At 34.9% G+C, this 20,981-nt stretch overlaps 3 protein-coding genes across 5 annotated transcripts; 2 read left to right on the top strand and 1 right to left on the bottom strand.

The window, feature by feature from the left end:
* Positions 1–14: 14 nt before the first annotated feature.
* Positions 15–2,180, bottom strand: LOC108596565 (trifunctional enzyme subunit beta, mitochondrial). The gene is made up of 7 exons (XM_017982468.2): positions 2,052–2,180; positions 1,535–1,691; positions 1,298–1,472; positions 1,038–1,238; positions 807–981; positions 619–749; positions 15–557 (listed from the first exon to the last, which is right to left on the bottom strand). The coding sequence occupies exons 1-7, from the start codon at positions 2,113–2,115 to the stop codon at positions 54–56; spliced, it is 1,407 nt and encodes a 468-aa protein (XP_017837957.1). The 5' UTR covers positions 2,116–2,180; the 3' UTR covers positions 15–53.
* A 5,946-nt stretch (positions 2,181–8,126) lies between these two features.
* On the top strand, positions 8,127–14,783 carry LOC108596564 (transcription factor Ken). Of its 2 annotated transcripts, none has more exons than XM_017982466.2 (3): positions 8,127–8,886; positions 12,803–12,972; positions 13,038–14,782. In XM_017982466.2, the coding sequence occupies exons 1-3, from the start codon at positions 8,878–8,880 to the stop codon at positions 14,605–14,607; spliced, it is 1,749 nt and encodes a 582-aa protein (XP_017837955.1). In that variant the 5' UTR covers positions 8,127–8,877; the 3' UTR covers positions 14,608–14,782. The 2 variants fall into 2 exon arrangements, with proteins under 2 accessions (XP_017837955.1, XP_017837954.1); XM_017982465.2 differs by lacking the exon at positions 8,127–8,886 and adding an exon at positions 8,984–9,127 and having other exon boundaries at positions 13,038–14,783.
* A 3,975-nt stretch (positions 14,784–18,758) lies between these two features.
* LOC108596567 (leukocyte surface antigen CD53) lies at positions 18,759–20,978 on the top strand. Of its 2 annotated transcripts, none has more exons than XM_017982473.2 (6): positions 18,759–18,976; positions 19,179–19,325; positions 19,931–20,119; positions 20,186–20,371; positions 20,430–20,630; positions 20,739–20,978. In XM_017982473.2, the coding sequence occupies exons 2-6, from the start codon at positions 19,260–19,262 to the stop codon at positions 20,955–20,957; spliced, it is 861 nt and encodes a 286-aa protein (XP_017837962.1). In that variant the 5' UTR covers positions 18,759–18,976; positions 19,179–19,259; the 3' UTR covers positions 20,958–20,978. The 2 variants fall into 2 exon arrangements, with proteins under 2 accessions (XP_017837962.1, XP_017837961.1); XM_017982472.2 differs by having other exon boundaries at positions 18,759–19,013.
* The last annotated feature ends 3 nt before the right edge of the window (positions 20,979–20,981 follow it).

Genomic DNA, 20,981 nt, shown 5'->3' with positions numbered 1-20,981 from the left:
ATTTTATTATCATAAAGTTTATGTAAAAGTTTATAAAAAGTTTTTTAAATTTTTTAGTCTGCTGTAGCACCTGGATAACGTTCTATGAGCATAGCTACACCTTGTCCGCCCGCGGCACATGCAGCAACAACACCAAGCTTTCCATCCTCGCGCACCAATCTATTGGCGGTGTGCATGCAGAGCCGCACACCCGTGGCGGCAAACGGATGGCCAATTGAAAGGGATCCACCCCAATTGTTCCATTTGCTTAGGTCTGGACTGCCAACCTTTTCTCTCAGGCCCAAATACGTTTTGCAGAACCACTCTGAATCCAAGGCTTTCAAGTTGGCAACAATCTGACCAGCAAAAGCTTCATGTATCTCCCAAGAGTCAATATCGTTCAATGTAAGCCCAGCTTTTTTTAAAAGTTTGGGTATGCCGTAAGCGGGACCCAGAAGCAGTTGATTAATTGGATCTTGGGACACATACAGAAAATCTCGTAAATATGCTTTGGGCTTAAGACCCAGCTGCTTTGCCTTTTCCTCCGTCATGATAATGCAAGCTGAAGCACCATCAGACTAAAATGTAAAAGAGGATGAGTCTTCAATAATGTTTTTATTTTTTAACAATCATACGAACCAGAAATGAAGCATTGGCGGCTGTAATTGTGCCATAGGGCTTCACAAAAGCGGGGCGCAACTTTGATAGGCTTTCAGGTGTAGAGACACGTATGCCATTATCCTTGTCGACTACTTTATCAATGCCTTGAACTACAGAAGAAATATTTAAATGGCCATGGGCCTATGCTAACAATAAGTTTTGCAAACCTTTGAAGGGCACCATATCGGTAAAATAGCCATTATCCTGAGCCTGCTTCGCCAGTGTATGAGATCTTAAGGCATAGTCATCCTGTTCCTTGCGTGTTACATTAAACGCCGAGGCCAACCTGTCAGCCGAGTGTCCCATTGTTTCCCCTGATGAAAATTCCGCAACTGCCGGCAGCTGTAATTCTTGATATTTTAAGCAAGTGTAACAGACCATTAAGACCATTTGCCTACTTCTGGGGCCAAAAAGGATGGTTTAAATGTAGACAAAAGACCGAGCCGTTGACCCAAAGTTTTTGCCTTGTTAGCTTTTAGCATAAGTGCTCTCATCTTACGTGAATGGCGAATTGGTACATCAGACATAAACTCAACGCCACCAGCAACGATGACATCGTAAGTATTAGTGGCAATAAGTCCCATTCCTGTAGTTATAGCCTATATAATGCTTTTACAATTTATACAAATTATTCCTATTAGTTAACAATTGTTGTTACCGCATTGGAGCTAATGCAAGCCATTGTAACAGTATGTGCTGGCGTCTTATCGCTGAATCCAGCAGACAGAGCTGCTTCTCGTGCTATGTTTGATGTCTTAACTTCCTGTATAACAGTGCCATAGACTATATAGTCAATTAGATCCTTGTCAATGGAATTCTTTTGCAGAAGCGAGCTGGAAATATAAAGTTTATTTTAGCCTTTCTATTAATATTAAGTACGACTAAAGTTATTTACAGCAGCGAGTGTCTTGCTAGCTCATGTGGCATCAAATTCGCATAAGCCGTTCCGGATTGCAAGAAGGGAGTTCGCACACCATCAACAATTACTATATTTTTCCCGTTGTTACGTTTGGGTTGCGATGCCACTTGTGTGGACATGTGACGACCGTCCACTGTTTAAATAAAGCTCATTTGCATTAAAGTTGCTTTTCATTTTTTATGTACACAGGACTGTCATAACTAAAATAAATGCAATTTCAATAGCATTGGGTTCTTAACTAACCACTTATCTGAACAAACATGAATCTACAAGTTTCTTTAGCACTTACCAAGAAATTATGGCACTATATAAATAATTATTGAATTTTTAGGCATCAACAACTTAATTATTTTTCAGTTGGTCAAAATATCTAATTATTTGAGTTATAGACAGTCTTGCATAGCTACCGATTTGGACTTTGGCCTACTGAGATTGAATTAAGTGTGAATGATGCTGTTTTTTCAATACTCTTTTTCAACAGCCATTTACTTACATTGTCTGAATACGCTTATTGCATTTTGGAAATTATTCCTACTTTTAACGATTCGGAAACTCATTTTATTATTATATTTTCGCTTATCAACGACTATGATGTTCAGCTAAGATCGGTTTTTTTTTTTTTTTTGCAGATGTGGAGCTTATCGATATTTTTCCATGCCTATCGAGCCAATTGGGTCGAACATCAAGCAGTTCGACATATAGCTAGATGTGGTAGAAATTAATTAGTTTTACAAACAATTAATTAGTACATCCGAATAACTATAGGGAATATTATTAACAATAATATAATTATATTCTTTTATTGTATGTATTATTGATATATTATTGCGACTTTGTACCGACAGTTCATATCGATACAATGTGGCTAAAATAATGTCTACATGTGGGTAGAGCTAGGTGGCGCTGCAGCGAGAAATACTGTGACGCATTAAATACTGAATGTGTGTGTTGCCATATTAGCTTATTATAAGCTAGATTTAGCGTTTTTAAAATGAAATAGCTTATAGAATTTACAATTGCAAAAAAAAATATTATAGCTTGAAATCTAGCTTATTTACATTTTGGCCAATATATGGCAAATTGACTTGATAATTGAATGGAATTTCTATGCACACACATTTATTTTCTAGCTTATTTTTTCTTCAATCCATTGATGTTGAACGATGCATTGATGTTATACAAAACATCGGTTTAATTTCGCACTAAAATCGCAAAACATTCAAGACTTTAAGTAACACCACCAAAATGAAGGATCATTTGCTAAATGTCCACAAAATAAACAAAGAATAAAAGTAGCTTCTAAGCAAATAAATGAGGTAATGTCCTTAAGTTATGCATACATGTTATGTTATAAAAACGATTTTGTGTTAAGTTAAAATATGCTTGCAAATCCAAAAGTTTTTAATATATATTTTGGAAATTTTGAAACAAAAGAAAAAAAACAATGCACATACATACATGTTCAACATAGCATCGATGCTTCTTTTCAAAAACATCGACGATCATCGACATCGGTGTTTATTATAAAATTTACATTACTACTCTGAACTTGTTTCCTATAAATTCAAATACTAAAATATACTTCGATGTAATTGAAAACTATCGAAAATAATTGATACTGCAAAGTTACTATTGATTTCAGTTATTGTTACACTGTTGAAACTAGTATTGCCAGACTATCTCATTTCAGAATAGATCAAGAATTTTCGAAAATGCAAAAGCTTGTGGTGCCTTCACATGGTCAGGACACACATTTGTATTACATTTTTCTTTGCCAAAAAGCTCTAACAAATAGTAAAGTTGTACTCCTTTAAGCATGTTAAAGGTTCGAGCTGAGCTATGGGAAAAGCCACGTAAATAGAACGCGTTCTATATATGTATTAAATACTCTATATCACGAATCAATAAACCTCTCGCTACAAACGAAACCCCGCTATTTCGAGCGAGTTACAAAACTAGGTGATTATCTGACTTGTGTGACAAAATTGGCGGGAATATATTTTCTGTGGCTCCTCGGGTAATTCTACGCGGCTATGCTTCAGCTTCATTAATGATTTCTGTAGCACGCGTCTCTCAATACATATATCCATTTCATTGTTTAAGTGATGAGTTTAACTTTATTTTTCAATGAAATATTTGTTTTCATGGATTTAACTCGATTTTATTCTTCGTAAAATTTTCAACCATTTTTTTGTGTTATTTTTAGCAAATTTACGATCATCAGACTCTGCATGTGAATAGTTGGCTATCAAATAGATTTATTGGTGTCTTGGTCTTAGGTTTAAATAAAAATGGGAACATACGGAGTGACACAAATTTTCAAACCAACCTCAAATGGGGTAGCGATAAATAAATATACATATTTCCGCGTTCTTACTTCGGTACATATGTACATAAGTCGATTCGAAAACGACATACATACATTTGTAACTCCGCGAAAAGAAAAAGCTTCATCCTCCACGCAAAATGTTGTTTTAATAACGTACTTCATGATTTGTTTTACTATAGTTACAAAAAGATGGAAGCCTTTAATAATAAAATATTAATTAGAATTAAAAAATTGATATAAAAACAAGGCTTCTATAACTATTTCCTGACGTGTTGACCATTTGAGTTCAACACTGTCAGTATAATTTTGTTCTTGATTGTGCATCACCAAGTGTGGGTCATTTGGTAAGTATATGCCACTAAGTATATGTATACTTCGTGCTAATACACAGAAAAAATTTGATACGATCACATTTTAAATGAAGAAAATAATTGATCCTTTTTATACACTTTGACATTTTTGTAAAAAATGGAAAAAATATATCATGAAGTTGTGCAAATGTATGTAACAGGGAGAAGGAGTCGATATAGCCATGACCGTCTGTCTGTCCGTCCGTCTGTATGAGTGCGTGTTTCTCAGCAACTATTAGAGCTAGCGCAACCAAATTTGGTATGTAGGTGCTCCTATATCCGGGACACTACGCTTTTATTTTATTTTTTAATTTCTTCCCCCTCCCCCGCAAAAAAAGAACGAAATAAGGCAGTAAAAAATTGTCTTGTCATACTTTCGACCGATTGTGCAAATTTCAGAATGATGGGATAAATAACTTAGGAATTATTGACATTTCAATTTTAAATGTAGACAGCGGGGTTGCACGTGCTGACGCGCCATGCAAACGTCGCTGCCGACGTAGGCGGTTTCTTAACAAAAGTCTATAAAAAATATGGTGCTTCACAGGAGCAAATTTTGAATTTTCACCGGAAAAGCCGGGAAAACTCAATTTTTTCTCAATAAAAATTAATTTTACGAACGGCTGTCAAAGCTATCAAGGAAAGTGATAACTGTCTTAAATATCGATGCATTTTCTACTCAATTTAACTAGCATCTTGCATGCGCCAAGATAGATATAAACAGCATTCATTTGCATTTTAGAGAAGACCTAAGAAAAGGACAGACATTTAATGCGGAAATGCGGCGTCCGGAGTAGGCCGGAGTAGGCGTCCGAAGGCCTCTCCGTATGGCATAATAGGGTAATCTCCGTTTCGTAATTTGAAATTTTAGTAATTTGATCTATATGTTCTGTGTATTTGTATATGCGACTGCTGAAAGTTATTGGATTTCTCAAGCCAAATGTCATCTAACTTTGTAGTGTTCTTTGGTTTTAGAGCAAGCTGTTTTGTGCACATCTATTAGTTTCATTTCTTTATGCTAATAAACCCTGTGCAAGATCAAAGGCTGTAAAGAGCTTTCAGCCTTCTAATTTGCTAATTGTATCTTCATTGGATGTTCGGCGAAAGCATATAAGGTATGGTTGTCAGGAAACTGCAGTCACAACATGTGAAGAATATATTCTTCATTCGTGTCTCTAGCATCAGCTGTATGTGGGCACGTGGATCTTACTCCTTGCAAACTTCGGCAGAAGAAGCACTTGGATTCCGACGACCACAAAAAGGAATCCATGTTACAACCAGGAGTGTCGTGACGCAACAGTTGCAAAAGACGCCGCCTACAGAAGAACGATGAAAGCTGGGGTAACGGTAGCACGCCGTATAGTTATAGTCCGCAGATGAAAGAGAAGGGACGAGAAATGCCTTTTTAGACGCAAGAGGCAAGAGTACACAATGCGGGAGTCTGAGAGTGTAGATGCAGATGCAGAAGCACGAAACTTCTACCAGAGGGTAAAGCGCCTAAACCCAAGATTTCAAGATGGGAGGAGTTTCGTGCAACGACGATAAAGGAAACTTGGTTATGGAGGGATCATTTCTCAAGGATATTAGCTACCAATGACCTTCCAAATTGTCATCCACAAGCCCGAGTCATATCAATATGGCTCCCAGAGAGCATAACCGAAGATTGGAACCTGCTGATCATCATGCTGATGATCTGTCCTATTCTGAAGATTGGTGATGCCACATTACATTCCAATTATCGTGGCATTAGCACTCTTCCTGCTTCCATATGCAAAAGTACTAATTGCGGCATCCTGGAAAATTTACCATTCTGGAACCCCGGATGCGTTGGCAAGACCAAGTGATAGAAGCCCTGTCTCTGCTTGGTGTTGCCAACTGGAGAAAGCGCGCCTAGAGCAGAGATTCGTGGAGGCCAATATACAATAATAATCTTCTCGGATTTTTTTGGTCTTTCAGAAACTAAGTGAATTTGAGAGCTTATTCTAGGTGTACTTTATAAGTATTTATTGTGTCATTGTTAGCGCTCACTTTAATAACCATTCAAAATCATGAACTGCAACAAAATTCAGATTTATAAGCTTAATTTTGTTTACTTTCAGAGTCCAAATAATCATTTACTATTTGGTTTGAATGTGGTTGACACAGTTGTGGCAATTAATGCAACACGCTTCCCTCAAAGCTTTCTTTATGACATATTATCTATGTACGTGCATATATGCAATACACATACATACTTCATATAATTACTCTAAGCTATATTATTAGTTTTGACGAAGATTTGAAGATTTTAAATGAAATTAGTATAATTCCTAAAAACCTTGCAATCTGCTGTACCAAAGGTATTTAAATACATTTCACGAAATTATCGTTTTAGCTTCGTTGAAATAACTGTCGTTTCAGTATCTTGAAACTGATTTAAAACTATTTTAGTAAACATATGTATGTTGATGTATCTGGGTACATACCCATTTACATATATAAGAAAGTTATATGAGTATATATATTTGTACATACATATTTATTTATTTATTCAATGTCAACTATGAACAGTCGACGATAAAAGAAAAATATTACATAATATTTAATTAATGTAAAGTATTTAGATTATGTTTTTGTTTTTAATTTGATAAATTATAGATTGGGGACTGTTAAGCGACCCAACATTTGGGGAAACCTCAAAAACCCAATCAGGTCTGGGTTAGTGTTAATTATTAGTGTTAATTAATTAATAATAGTTAAAAAAGTTAAAATAGATCAGAGGCCTCTGTGTGGATAACAGAGTAAAGTTTGTTTTAATCAGCACAGAGCATACATTAGAACGTTTGAATTCACAATGACTGAGGGCAGATTATTGATAAATAGATTAAAAAGCAACGGTCCAAGGTGACTACCCTGAGGAACTTCTTATAATTTTAAACGACAAGGCAGATACACGTTTTAAGATGGAACTAACATTGAAGCGACCTTGATCCTTATTACGCTATTACACATTTGCATAATTGCTTTCTTTTGTATGCGGTAGTTTGCATTGATGAACAGCAATGCACACGACACCCACGAACAAATACCCTTTCACAGCGTAGAGTAATTATCCCTTTCCTCGACCTTGAACCAATCAGCGCTTATGCAGATGGCCATGTGCAAGGGCCCATTTAAATACCATTCCTCAAAACATATACATATATATATATATATACATTCATACACACATAAACATAATGGTATCCTAGTCAAGAAACGTTAATAATGATTATTTTATTTGCTTTAAAGATTCGCATGATTATAATGAACAAAGCACTAACGCCCATTAAAGTATGTATGTCAAAGTTTCTTTTATTATTTAAGGTTTTTATAAAATTACAGAAAAATAATAATTATCTTAAAAGCCAATATACATACACATTATTAAAATTTAAAATATTATAAAATCTCGATGATTACTTATAAATAAATATACATAAATGTTGTTCTTATTCTTCTTGTTCTTGTTGTTCAATCGAATCAGTTTCTCTTGTTTATATGCAATATGCATACATACATATGTATGTACTTATGTATGTACATCCATAGAGTACTTTATGTGGACTGGCTACTTTACGGTCGCCTCCTTTCTCCTTATTACATAAATTTGCGCAGCTTCATGCTACGCATTTCAATTTTTTATAAAAATCCCAAAGTGTACACAAATTGGCTATGAGAAAAGACTGAAGCTTTTAAACTTACATATGTACATTCTCCCACAGCGCGCAAACCATTCGTATCAAGAAAAACGTATTTGGTATATAATATCTTGATGAATAATACTATATTAGTTATTTTTTTGGACATTTGTCCAGTTGTAGTTTGGCCACACTGATCAGCAGTTCGGTTTTAAATTGTGAAAATCTGTTGAAGCGAGTGGACGTGCTGCGCGCGCATCTTAGAAAGCCGTTAAGCAAGAAGAGAGAGGCAAAAGCGCGATCTCTCGCTCGAAAAGTGGGGAAAAAAGTTTTACCAATCAAGTTTTGTATTTCGCAATAGTGTATTACACATACATATAACAAAACTTCAACCTAGTTAAAGTTAATAGTGTTGTTTTTGTGAACTTTTTGTGAGTGTCGGGCATACAAGCGAATGTACATATGTATGTATGTATGTCGTGCATTGATATTGGTGTGTTTTGCTTATTTGTTTGCAAAAGCTAATGGAACTGTGACTGTGAACTGTACGTGTACGTGCACCGCTGATGCTTCCAAACTAAGATTCAGTAATGTAAAAAGAGAAATTAAACAATTATAAATCGATTAAATATGGAATAAAATCAGTTGAGCTTGCGCACTTAATGCTGAAATTGAAAGTCAATATCTGAAGCAATTTATCTATCATAAAAAAAAATCCGACACAAGCACATTCACATACATATGTATGTATGTATACGGACAAATACTTTTAAAAACACGTGAAATTTTATAAAAACCATTAAGATACATGCTGTGTAATTGGAAAGCTCAGCTCAAAGACTTACTTTCCCACATATGTATTTGTACACACATACGTTAATATCCATGCGTAAATGTGTGTGTGTATGGTGTAGATTTATCCAGACAGTCTACATACAATCTTTCAACTATTTGTGAAAGGAGCAATTTCTACAAGATTTAATGAAAGAGGTAAGCTGTAACAGATACGGAAAGCGCGAGTGGAAACTGACACGAACCTATATATACATACATACATATGAGTTCAGTGTTTGTTAATACTTTTGATTCATTAAGAAATAACATGCTTGTATATCAGAGTGTCTATTGTACACAAGGCCAAATTGTTATAAAGAAAAGCAGCGTAACCGCACACAGTTTCAAAACCAAGCTGTGTGTACATACATACGAATATATCTACGTTTGGGTTTTGGTAAGCATTTGTTAGTGAGTGTGTGTGTGTGCAGCAGGTCCAAGTTTTCTGTATAACAACAACACAATTAATAAAAGATCCGCAAGCCAACGCTGCGCAAGCGACGTCGGCACCCAAGCAAAAGCAAGAGACAAGAAAGGCTTAGTGACCTTCATATCACACACATACATACGTACATATGTATATACATACATATGTTTCATATAAACTTTAAAAAGCTTGCGATGTGTTTTCTTTGCTATTTATTATACTTCAGAATTATTACATTAGTGGATAATATTTCAGTATGCGTAACACGCATACATACATACATACATACATACACATATGTATGCAAATTGAAACAATTTTCTATTGCGTTTGGATTGTGAAAGAAGAGTATTCACTTTTATAATTATGTAATTCCAATTTGGGTCATTTTGTCGAGAGGTAGCATTTACAATATGTACTGCATACATACATACAACGAAACAAACATATGTATGTGTATGTATGTAAGTGGTAATGTGTGTGTCTGAGATTTTTGTAGCTGGTTTATCAAAAAAAGCTTTCGTGAAAGGAGGAAAAGAGAGCTATTTGTAAGAGTCGCAAACAACTTCGACAAAACAAATAAAAAAAACAAGTTTTTTTTTTTTTATTTATATTTATTTAAACATATGTTATATTATTGTATATAATAAACACGAAAATAACACTCAATTTTTTTTTTAATTCTGTTTCTCCTCGTTTATTCTCTCAATGTTGAAATATTGGAATGTGACATACATACATACATATGTATGTAGTCAACAAAATGCAAAGCCCACACAAACATGAACATATCCATACATATAAGAAAGCCAAGTGTAAAAGTGTGATCGCGACTGTCTGTCTCTTATTTAGTCATACAAAACTTACTTCGGCATGCAAGCAATAGTTAAGCTTTCGTAAAAACATTTAGAGTAAATACGAAAGCTTTTTACATGCCTACAACGCGCTTGCACACACACACACACACATACAAACACACACACACACATCTCTCATGCAAGTTTGTTTGTTTGTGTTAGTGAAATATTCAAACTACTTGTACTACGATAGAACTGAAGCAACGAGAGAAAAGCTTTTTGTGAAAGGTGTTTTTAAGTTAGCGCATTAAGTTTCTAGTTTTTTTTTTTTTGCCTTCTGACTGGCTGCTATTTTATATATGTATGTACATACATATGTATGTATAGTACTTTTGTTTCATTGCACAAATTGTATTTTTATTTCTTTGAAAATCTCTGAATTTTAAGCTATGTTTAATATTGTTAATAGGTTAAAAGATGTAATATTGTAAACGCAGCAATTTCTGCATATGTATGTAAATACACATATACGTTCCTTTTTGTAACAGTCTCTTCGCACGTACATACATATGTATGTAGCCCAAGTATTGTTTCACAATGACTATACAAATACAATTTTTTGCTGTCGCTTTCCATGCCATTAAAAATACACAGCACAGCAGAGCACACACCATTCTCTTGCTCAAAGCCAGTCATTCAAGTTTTATTGAAAGTGAACGTTTCTTCCTCTCCATCTCTTCCACTCCTGTTGCTTTGTTGGAACCGCAACAAAAGCAAAATGCTATCTCTTTCTAAAGTTTTCAGAGATCTGTGAACTTTAGCTTCGTATGTGTGGCCCTTCCTCTTTCGCTCCCAGTCCCCTACACACACACATTCAATTTGAAAACCACTCGAATGTAGTTATGTGCAAGCTTGGTTGTGTGAGTGATAAAGCAAAAGCTTATAAGCCATGCTCTTGCACAATGCACACAATAATGACACATGGCCTTTTATACATATATACATACACACGCACACACAAACGAGTGTACTATATGTATATATACATGCAAATATGAGTGTGACAGCCTATTTTGAGTAAAGATCTTTTCTCAATGTAATAATTTCGACTCTCTTGCCGCAATCCAATGTTAACACCAACAGAGATAAAGATCTTTTCTCAATGTAATAATTTCGACTCTCTTGCCGCAATCCAATGTTAACACCAACAGCAATGCCAAACTTGCGCTTGTACACATATACATACATATATGCATGTAACATACATACATATATGCATGTAATATGTATTGTATGTACATATAAGGCAAGTGCTTGAAAGTAAGGAAATAGATTGAAAAGCATTAACGAGTGAAAGTTTTGTAGGCGAATTCTAAAGCATAATGGAAAATGTTTATGTAAATGCTTACAAATTTTTATTATAATTAGAACATATTCAAAAACAAAAATACCCTTTTTTACCTTTTAATAACAATAATTACAATAATAATTACTGAAAAGCAGATTTCATTGTATTATATTATTGCTGAAATTTGCATTAGATTCTCTATCAAACTTCTCATTAAAAGTTAAAACTTTATACACATAATCGTAAGCCTTGAACAATTTAAAAATTGGCTAAATCAATAACAAAACAAGCGCGCAGCTTAGGCTCGACGCAGATTTCAATAAAAATGACTCACCAAGGGCAAGCAAATTCTGTAATTTTCACTAAAAATCATCCATGTGGACTCAGTTGAACACTTACTGAAAAATCGATATAAAAACGAAAATCCGAAAAGTTATCAAAAAATCCAGAACGTTATCGAAAAGCTCAAAAAAACTAAAATACATAAAAATACTGCATAAATATCCAATTTATTTAGATGTGTAATTTGTTGTTTGCTATTACCTATGTGGCAACTTTACCTTACCTTACCTTATATTTGCTAAATTATACTAAACTATACTATAATACTAATAATAATATAATACTATAATAGGATATGAGAATGGCCTAGGTTATAAACCTAGTTGACAGGTCTCGGGGGTGTTGTCTCTTAAGTCGTCTACGACCCACGTAGCATGCGAGACGTTGTGCAAGTGCATTGGGGTGCAGGGCCAATCTATAATAATAATTTTTGGCCTGTAGTTGCAGCATGTCTCCAACCATTGGAACCTGTAGGTCTCTTTCTATGTCCCTGGTCCGCATGTACCATGGAGCATTACACATTTTTCTCAGTATCTTGCTTTGTGCAACCCGAATCTTATTCAAGTGCGTTTTCTCCGCGATACCATAAACTTGGATGCCGTATCTCCAGATCGGGCTGAGTATTGTCTTGTAGATTGCCACTTTGTTGTCAAGTGACAGCTTGTTTCTCCACGACATCTTGGCAGCCTTCGTCATCACGGCTTTTTGGACCATTGTCGTGTGCCGACCGAAGCTGAGGCGTCTATCAAGGATCACACCCAGGTACTTGTAGTGCGATTCATGACTGAGTTCTTATCCAAGCATTGTAATGGCTGGACAGGACCCCACTCTTGTTGCAAATGTCATCGACTTTTTAATGCGAAAAAGATCGCAGGCTAAGCCAGAGGGCATACTATAGAGTAATATGTTCAATAACATATTTATATGTATATGATCTTTATGGGGTTTGAGATGATTCGTTCTATCTGTACAACTTTATGAATGCAACAGGTGCCGGGGAGAAACGCATGAAAAAATAGTATATTAGTATATAATGCGGTTGAATGGAAATAGTGCGTTACACACAGTGTCGTGGGTGACCCCATAGGGTAGGGTACCGAGTATATTATTAAATACCGAGTTCGATTACTTATTTAATTTTATTGTTGTCAATTGCAGTTTCAAAGAATGTTGATGTTGCAATACAGCAAGCATGGCGAGTGTATACTCAAAGAAATTGGTGCTGCGCTCAAAGGCGAGCATCCAACCGACCTGACAATTGTGTGTGAAAACAAGGTGAAGCTGCATGCGCACAAATTGGTACTCGCTGCTGCCAGTCCACTCATAAGGTAAAATAATAAACTTTAAATTTAAAAACATTTTATTTATTTATAAATAAATTTTTGGATTTTAGGAACTTACTCGAGGATACTCACTTAAGTGACTGTTCAACTACAGTTTACTTTCCGGATGTAAATGCCACCTATTTTGAATTCCTTTTGGATTTTTTATATTCCGGACAGACTTGTATTACATCAAGAGATGTTAACTACCTGCACGATCTATTGCTGCTACTGCAGATCAAATCGGACAGCTGGAAGACGACAGATTCTGCCTATCTGAGTAGCAAATGCGCTAGCTTTCGGGAAAGAGAGCGACCACGTAAACAACAGTACTGCAACAATCAAAATTTGGATCAAACATTGAAGTATGAAGTGGAGAGTGTGGACGAAGTAAAGCATATGAGCAACTATGCCAACTTTTCTGGCGAGGAGAATTGTGAGACCGGTTGTGCACAGAAGCAAGCGGAAGCACTGGAGAGGGAGGGCGAGGAGGAGGAGGATGAAAACGAGGATATAGAGAGCATTAATAAGGACAACAGAAGCGATAAAGACACTGACGAAATTGTAAATCTATCAAACATTCCAGCCAATAACAACAGTAACAACAACAGCAACAACAATAATCTTAATAACAACAATAATAATAATAATCATTCAACAATAAATCCAGTTAATTTGTCGCTTGATCTGCGAATGAAAACCGATAACTCCACACGCAGTGAGAGCAACAGCAACAAATCCTTCCTGCCGAAACACAACCACATTGATACAATTACCGCCCACGAAAGTACAAAGCGTAAGAGTCTTTTCTTTGACTCGCACAAGGATGTTATGAAGCCTTTATCGGATGGTTCAGACATTAACAGTTCACCTGAGAACTATGTGGTGACGCCGCATCGAAAGCGACGACCTGGCTTTCACATCACTCAAAGCGACAATCAACCATTTACCGCATATCAGCATAATTTATTGGAGGAACTGCGTCTAGTAAAGTCTACCACATCGCCCGTGTCAGGCGGTATGTCGCACTTCGAAGATGACACTTTTAATAACGAGAATCCCATGACACCGGAACGCAAATTACTTGAAGCCCAACGCAATCGAGTCCAAAGCCCAGAACTCCAAATGCATCTGGGCCAGCAATTTGTCTATCAATGGCAATCAAATCAAAATGCTGCCATTTCGGCTATGCCTAATTTGCAATCACGTCTCTCCAGCTTGTCACATCTGAGCCTTAGCTTGGATCCAGATGTGCGCAGCAATAGCACCACTGCCTCTGTACCGAACATAGCTGGCAATAATACCACAACGCATTCATCATCCGTGCGTGAGTATCGCTGCGAATATTGTGGTAAGCAGTTTGGCATGTCCTGGAACCTAAAGACCCATCTGCGTGTGCACACTGGCGAGAAGCCTTTTGCCTGTCGTCTCTGCGTTGCAATGTTTAAGCAAAAAGCGCATCTACTTAAGCATTTATGCTCTGTGCATCGCAATGTTATAACCACCACCAATGGGACAGATACTGAAAATCGGTATAGCTGCTGTTTCTGCTCCATGTGCTTTGAGTCTGTACAGGAGCTTGTGCGTCATTTGTCTGGCCACCACAATAATTTACTGCTCACCAAGAATCTTCGCGAATAATCTGAAAGATCTGTTTTGAGTTTGGCACCCAACCAATTCCCCTGTTAATAAGCGGTGCCTCTCAAATGCCCAATTGCAAAGAGACCTGAATTTTAAATTTTATTCAAATATATACACATTTATATATGTACGTTTATATAGAAACTTATGGTTACAAGTATAGTAACAAGAGCAATTATATATTGTATAAATACTTTTTATATAAAATACTTACATATGTACGTGTACATTCTAAAGCAAAAATTTTTTTATCCACACACAATTTTTGCATACCGCTCATTAGGCCATGTCGTTGGCAATATATATTTACCATTTTTTATTTTAATTCAATATGAGTTCATGCGCAATTGGAACTTTAAGCCGGCTGGTCCATAATTCCGTGTAACATTTTAGCTTATAAACATGTTTTATTCAGAAAAGAAAAAAACACTGGTATTGTAATCTGTATTGTACTTTCTCTGTTTCTTTTTACACTACAACAATTTTTACTTAATTTCAATTGATGAACACCATTATTTTTCGATACACTCCTTTCTACATAAGTAGCTTGCATACATTATTTGCATACCCTTCTATACATACATATGTAATTTCTAATTAGAACACATCTAATTGTGTGTGTAAATTGTACAGCATAAATTTACAAATTTGTAATAAAACCGAAAGCATTTCATTTTTAAGATAATTGTCTTTCTTTATTTGTTATTTTTTGTACTTTCGGGTGAGATAATACACTAGTGGGCATAAATATTTTGACGGAACTAAAGTTAAAGGTAATCACCAATTGAGCATTTTGTTATTGACATATTGGTATCAATGGAAAAGGTCTTCAAAATCTCTTTTTAATGATACAAAATTTGTCTTAACTAATTAAGTACCCAATAAAAAATTTTATCTTTTGTACATTGTAAATACAGGTTTTTGAACTTTTTTTTTTAAATTTAAAAAATATTGGATGCAAAAAGTTGCCCCTATCTAAATTTTAATAGTGACTACAGAATAAGTTTTTTCAAAAATCGTATTGCTTATATTTCTTATAATTTTTTGAAAATTATTATTTTGTATGAGAAGTGACTAACTTTTCCATGTTTTTTTCAAAAATGTCAAAGTGTATAAAAATGGCAATCCAGACTGAAAGTTCAAGTAAACTAAAGACAATGGAAATTTTTATGTACATTTTACATTAAGTACCCATTAAACATTTTATTCATTGTAAAGTACAGGATTTTGAAGACCTTTCCATTGATACCAATATTTTTATTTTATTCATTAATTTATTTAATGTCAACTATGAACAGTCGACGATAAAATAAAAAGATTACATAAAATAATTAAAATTAATAATTTTTAGATTTGATAAACTTATAGATTGGGAGTGTTAAACCTACCCAACATTCGTTGCGAGGATTGGGGAAAACCTAAAAACCCAATCAGGTCTGGGTTAGTGTTAGTTATTAATAAGTTAAAAAAGTTAAAATAGATATTTTAGTAATACAATCAGAGACCTCTGTGTTAATAACAGAGTAAAGTTTGTTGTAATCAGCACAGAGTATTCGAAGGGGTTCATGCAGTGAATAATTGATTTGGTACAAACGTTAAGTAATAAAGGAACAAAATTTCGAGTATACCTAGCAGGAACTGAGAAATCAAGTTGACTCAACAAGTATGAGGAGTCAATTTCCCCTTTAACTAATTTAAACATAAACATGACGCCTAACATAATACGGCGGTTAGCTAATGATGGAAGATTAATTAAAAGTAGATGATTAGTATAAATGGTAGATCAACTCCTGGAACCCAGTTAAAGCCTCGCAAAGTAAATAATATACATTTTTTGTTGGACAGATTCAATACTATTTCTGGTGGTTCGAGTATTGTGGAAGACCAAACACAAGAGCCATATTCCAGAATCGGAACGAACAAGAGATGTATAAAGTAATTTAGTTGTGTAATGGGTTATCAAATTCTTTAGCCCATCTTTTGATAAAGCCGAGATCTTGAATTGCCTTGCCTGACAGTTAGAGAAACATGCTTGTCAAACTTTAGGTTTACTATCAAGGAGAATACCTAAGTCATTTACTTCTGCTAATCTATTGAGACGGTACTGATAAATGTGGTACTCGATTATGTGAGGAGAGCGTCTATAGAAGGACATTACATTTAGAACAGTTAAGTTTTAATAAGTTGTATTTACACCAATTGACAAAGTGGTCAAGATCTGTCTGCAATAAAGTACTATTTGACATGTCTCTAACCAATAGGCATAGCTTCACATCATCAGCACACATTAGAAAGTTTGAATTCACAATGAGTGATCCTCTGTAAAATACACATATTTTCCTTCTTATATCAACTTAGGTTATTGCATTAAACCCATAAATTAAAAAAAAAAAGAATTATTAGAAGCCATTTAACGTTTTAAGGAAATGTCTACATGTTCATCATATGTATTATAGTCCATGTACACGAATAAATTTGCAATTTCCGATCATTTTTGTCCTGTTTAAAACTATCTGTAAAACTTAAATTTTACGACAATTTATGGAAAAAGTTATAATTTCTACATTTTCCGATACCATTTGAATTTTCAATCAATTTTACATCGCTCGATAACTTTTAATGTTCAATATTTTGGAATCTTTCGATGTACCGACCTCTTTTGGGTTATCGATACATTTTGAATTTATCAATACTTAGCATTATATTTTTTTTTTTTTTGGAAATTTTTCTGTAGTTTTCCCGGTTTTCCTGCGGTAATTCCCATGAAAAATAGACTTAGACGGTCATGACTCAACCGACTCAGTTTCTTTTGCTGATCAAGAATATATACATATGTATATATATATAAGGGTCTGAACCTGGATTGGACTAGGTGCCTTTGGTACCAGCTAGTGATTGAAAACTGATTCGTTCTGGATTCGACTGTAGCAGAGGGGAATCCAGTTGAAGAAAAATTTCGGAGAAAGTAATTGCTGTGGCACCCCTGATCAATAAAGTCGTTTTAGTAACGCCCGCGTTGAAAATAAATTAAATTTGGAACTCTTTAAACAAATAATGAAAATTATCGCGAGCCTAGTAATTAGTCGAAAACATGCATACATATGTAACGTCCGTTGTTAGACTTATCCTTAAAATTCGATTTTTGAATAAGAAATCATAAAATAAACTTCTGCGTCATTTTAAATCTTGTCACACACCTTCGAGTTCTTCGACATTTATTTTTTTTAACTTTTGGAGCATATTCTACATATTTTGACATTTTTGTAAAAAATGAAAAAAGGGTATTATGAAAGTGCTCAAATGTATGTAACAGAGAGAAGAAGGCGTGGCAGACCCCATAAAGTATATATATTCTTGATCAGGCTAACAAGCTGAGTCGATATAGCCATGTCCGTCTGTATGAATGCGTGTTTCTCAGCAACTCTTATAGTATAGCTAGAGCAACCAAATTTGGTATGTAGGTGCTCCTATATCCAGGACACTACGCGTTTATTTTTTTAATTTCTTCCCCCTCCCCCGCAAATCGAAAAAAACGATATATAAGGCAGTACAAAATCTTTTAAAATCTGAAAACAATCACAAAATTGCCTAGTCATCTTTGGTGGCGCCCAACTTTAATTTTTTTATGTAGCACCTTTTGTTTTTTTGTGTCTCATTCCCTTCAATTTCATTCTGCTTCATTCCACAGACCATTCTGCGGAATAATTTTGCGCGGAATGAAACAGCACGAAACGACAGAAAGATGGCGCTGCACCGTATATAATACCACTAAGCATACAACATGCTTAGTGCTTATACGACATGCTTATGCTTAGTGATAATACGTTGGTATATAAAAAAGACCTGAATTTTAAATGAATTCTAGTATCTTACGAATGGTATACTCAACCCAAAAAGATTATAGCATACAAGCCACACTAGATTGTGATTAAAAAAGCTTTCGTGACTAAAATCAAATATTGGCGCCATTCTGCTTTGCTTTTTGTCATCGACTTAATGACAGTTGTTTGCAAAAAGCAAGCCGAGAGAGCCAAATCAAGCCGAGCTGAGAGCCGAGGTGGAGGTTATAGATAAGTTTTCGCACTGTTGGCTTCAACAAAAGTATAACAAAACAAGGAACATAACGGTCAGACCGTTTACTGCGTTTTTGGTGTCGGCTGTGCAGACAAGAGAATTTTAGTCGTTGCCCGTTAACAGCCTAACATTTTATTTTAAGTTAAAGATTACAACTGTGAAGAATTGAAAAAATGAACGCTGCTAAAATGTTGTGCAATTTGCAAGCCTTCTTAATAAGAACAATGCACTGATAAATAATTTGATTTTCATTAAAAAAAAAAACGGAAAAAACTGTTTAGGGAAACGGATACATGTATTTTTAATACAATACATTATAAAAACATATGCATGTATGAATGAATAAATATATACATATGTACATACGTATGTTAAGAGCTACGAAGAAAATAAATAACTACATTTTTATACATAATGCGCATTAATATGTATGTATGCATTATGTATGTAAATGTACCAGTGAACTCGCATTGATTCAAATTTTGTACAAACTTTAGGCTCAGTGGATGAACTCTAAAAAAAATTAAGCAGAGTGAAAATTACAAGCATCTATAAAAGATATCCAAACATATATAGCAATGGCTCTGCCAAAAAAAATTAAATGTTTTAAATATTTGGTTTACAGTTATGTATTTCTCTTGGCGGTAAGTAATGAATTTTTCAATAAAGCTTTATAATTCATGCATGAATACATACAAACAAGCGCATTTTCCATTTGTGATGCAACTACATATGCATCTGTGCCCTCATTAAACTCTTTTTATGGACTCTAGCAACTCTTTGCGTTGCATAAATGATAAAAAATGATGTTCTTCAAGGCCATGTGCACAACATTCATATACTTCAAATACGAATGATGTATTTTGTAAATGTATGGGGAGAAATTTTATATATATACTTACCTTGCTAAGTACATAATCATTAACTGCAGCCAGTATGGGTGTGGGTAGTGGAGTCCCAGAATGGCCTTGAGCTAGATAACATACAAAAGTACTATGTATACATAAATGCATATGTATGTATATGCCATACATATATGTATGTAACGCACTCTTACACACATGCGTAAACAGGAGCTTTTTTTACTTTGTGTTAGTATCTAAAATATCTTGTGACGTCAAAAGGGGCAGCATCTTTTACATGTACATTTCTTATTAAAGGCATAAAACAGAAATTTCAACAATTTTTGTTTAAATTTCATTTATATTAAGAATGTATTAATAAGATTACGTTTTTTTTATTTACCTAGCTAACTGGTGCAGCTCAAATATTTTTGGGCACCTCGTTGCTTTGGGGTCACTCCGTTTATTATGGCATTGTCCAGAATAAGTTGTGGGCTCCAGCTGCCATTCTCCTTTGCTTGGGACCAGTTACCTTTATATTATGCTGGATGGGCTGTCAGGCAACCAATCAGAGAAAACGCTGTCTGCTGGGCATGGTAAACTTAATAATTCAAATAATGTATAAAAATGCACATTTTAAATATTTATTACTTTTATAATAGTTTGCAGCTCTTTTAGTGGCTTGTATTTGTGTTCAGTTCATTATCTGTGGTTGGTCCTTGGCTATGAGGGAGAATATACCCACTTCCGTTGAGCTATTCATCGATGATTCCTTTGTTGAATTCTTAGATAAGTTTTCACGAACTAAAGTTGACAACCTACATTTGTGGAATCGCATGCAATCTCAGGTAACATTTGTACGACATTTTTATAAAAAATATAATATAAAAATATAAAATATTTTAGTTGCAATGCTGCGGTGTTGATGGACCACTTGACTATCGACGTCTATCGCTGCCTTGGTCCTGCTGCTCTCGCCCCGAGCACGCCTACGAATCTGCATGTGATACTCACTACAAGCGTGGCTGTTTGGCTGTCGTATCAGAGCAAATCAAAAGTCGTCTGCTGATAACCGCATTTGGAGCTGCCATCATTGCTATTCTACAGGTAAATTAGTTACATTTTTACTACTAATACTATTACATTAACATAAATACTATTACCTAACCTTTGTAACTACCTTTAAACACATTTATTTTAATTTGTTATTTTTAGAGTTTGGGCATCTTTTGTGCTGTTCATTTGACTATATTGTTTGGCAAGAATGATAATACCCATCCGATGAACATGAACCGGAAAAAGAAGCAGCAACAGTTTTTACCTCTCACCATACAGGATAAGAGGCATGATCTACCATCGCCAATCAATTTATCGCCGTCAGCACCCGGCCAGCGCGTTTTAAAAACTGCTCTGCCTCCGGCCATGCACAAATGACAGACGATTAGTTTCTAAGAACTA

Source organism: Drosophila busckii, chromosome 2R (genome assembly GCF_011750605.1).
Source record: "Drosophila busckii strain San Diego stock center, stock number 13000-0081.31 chromosome 2R, ASM1175060v1, whole genome shotgun sequence".
Taxonomy (NCBI): Eukaryota; Metazoa; Arthropoda; class Insecta; order Diptera; family Drosophilidae; genus Drosophila; species Drosophila busckii.
Note: the sequence above shows the minus strand (reverse complement) of the source record. Positions and strands in the feature narration are given on the sequence as shown.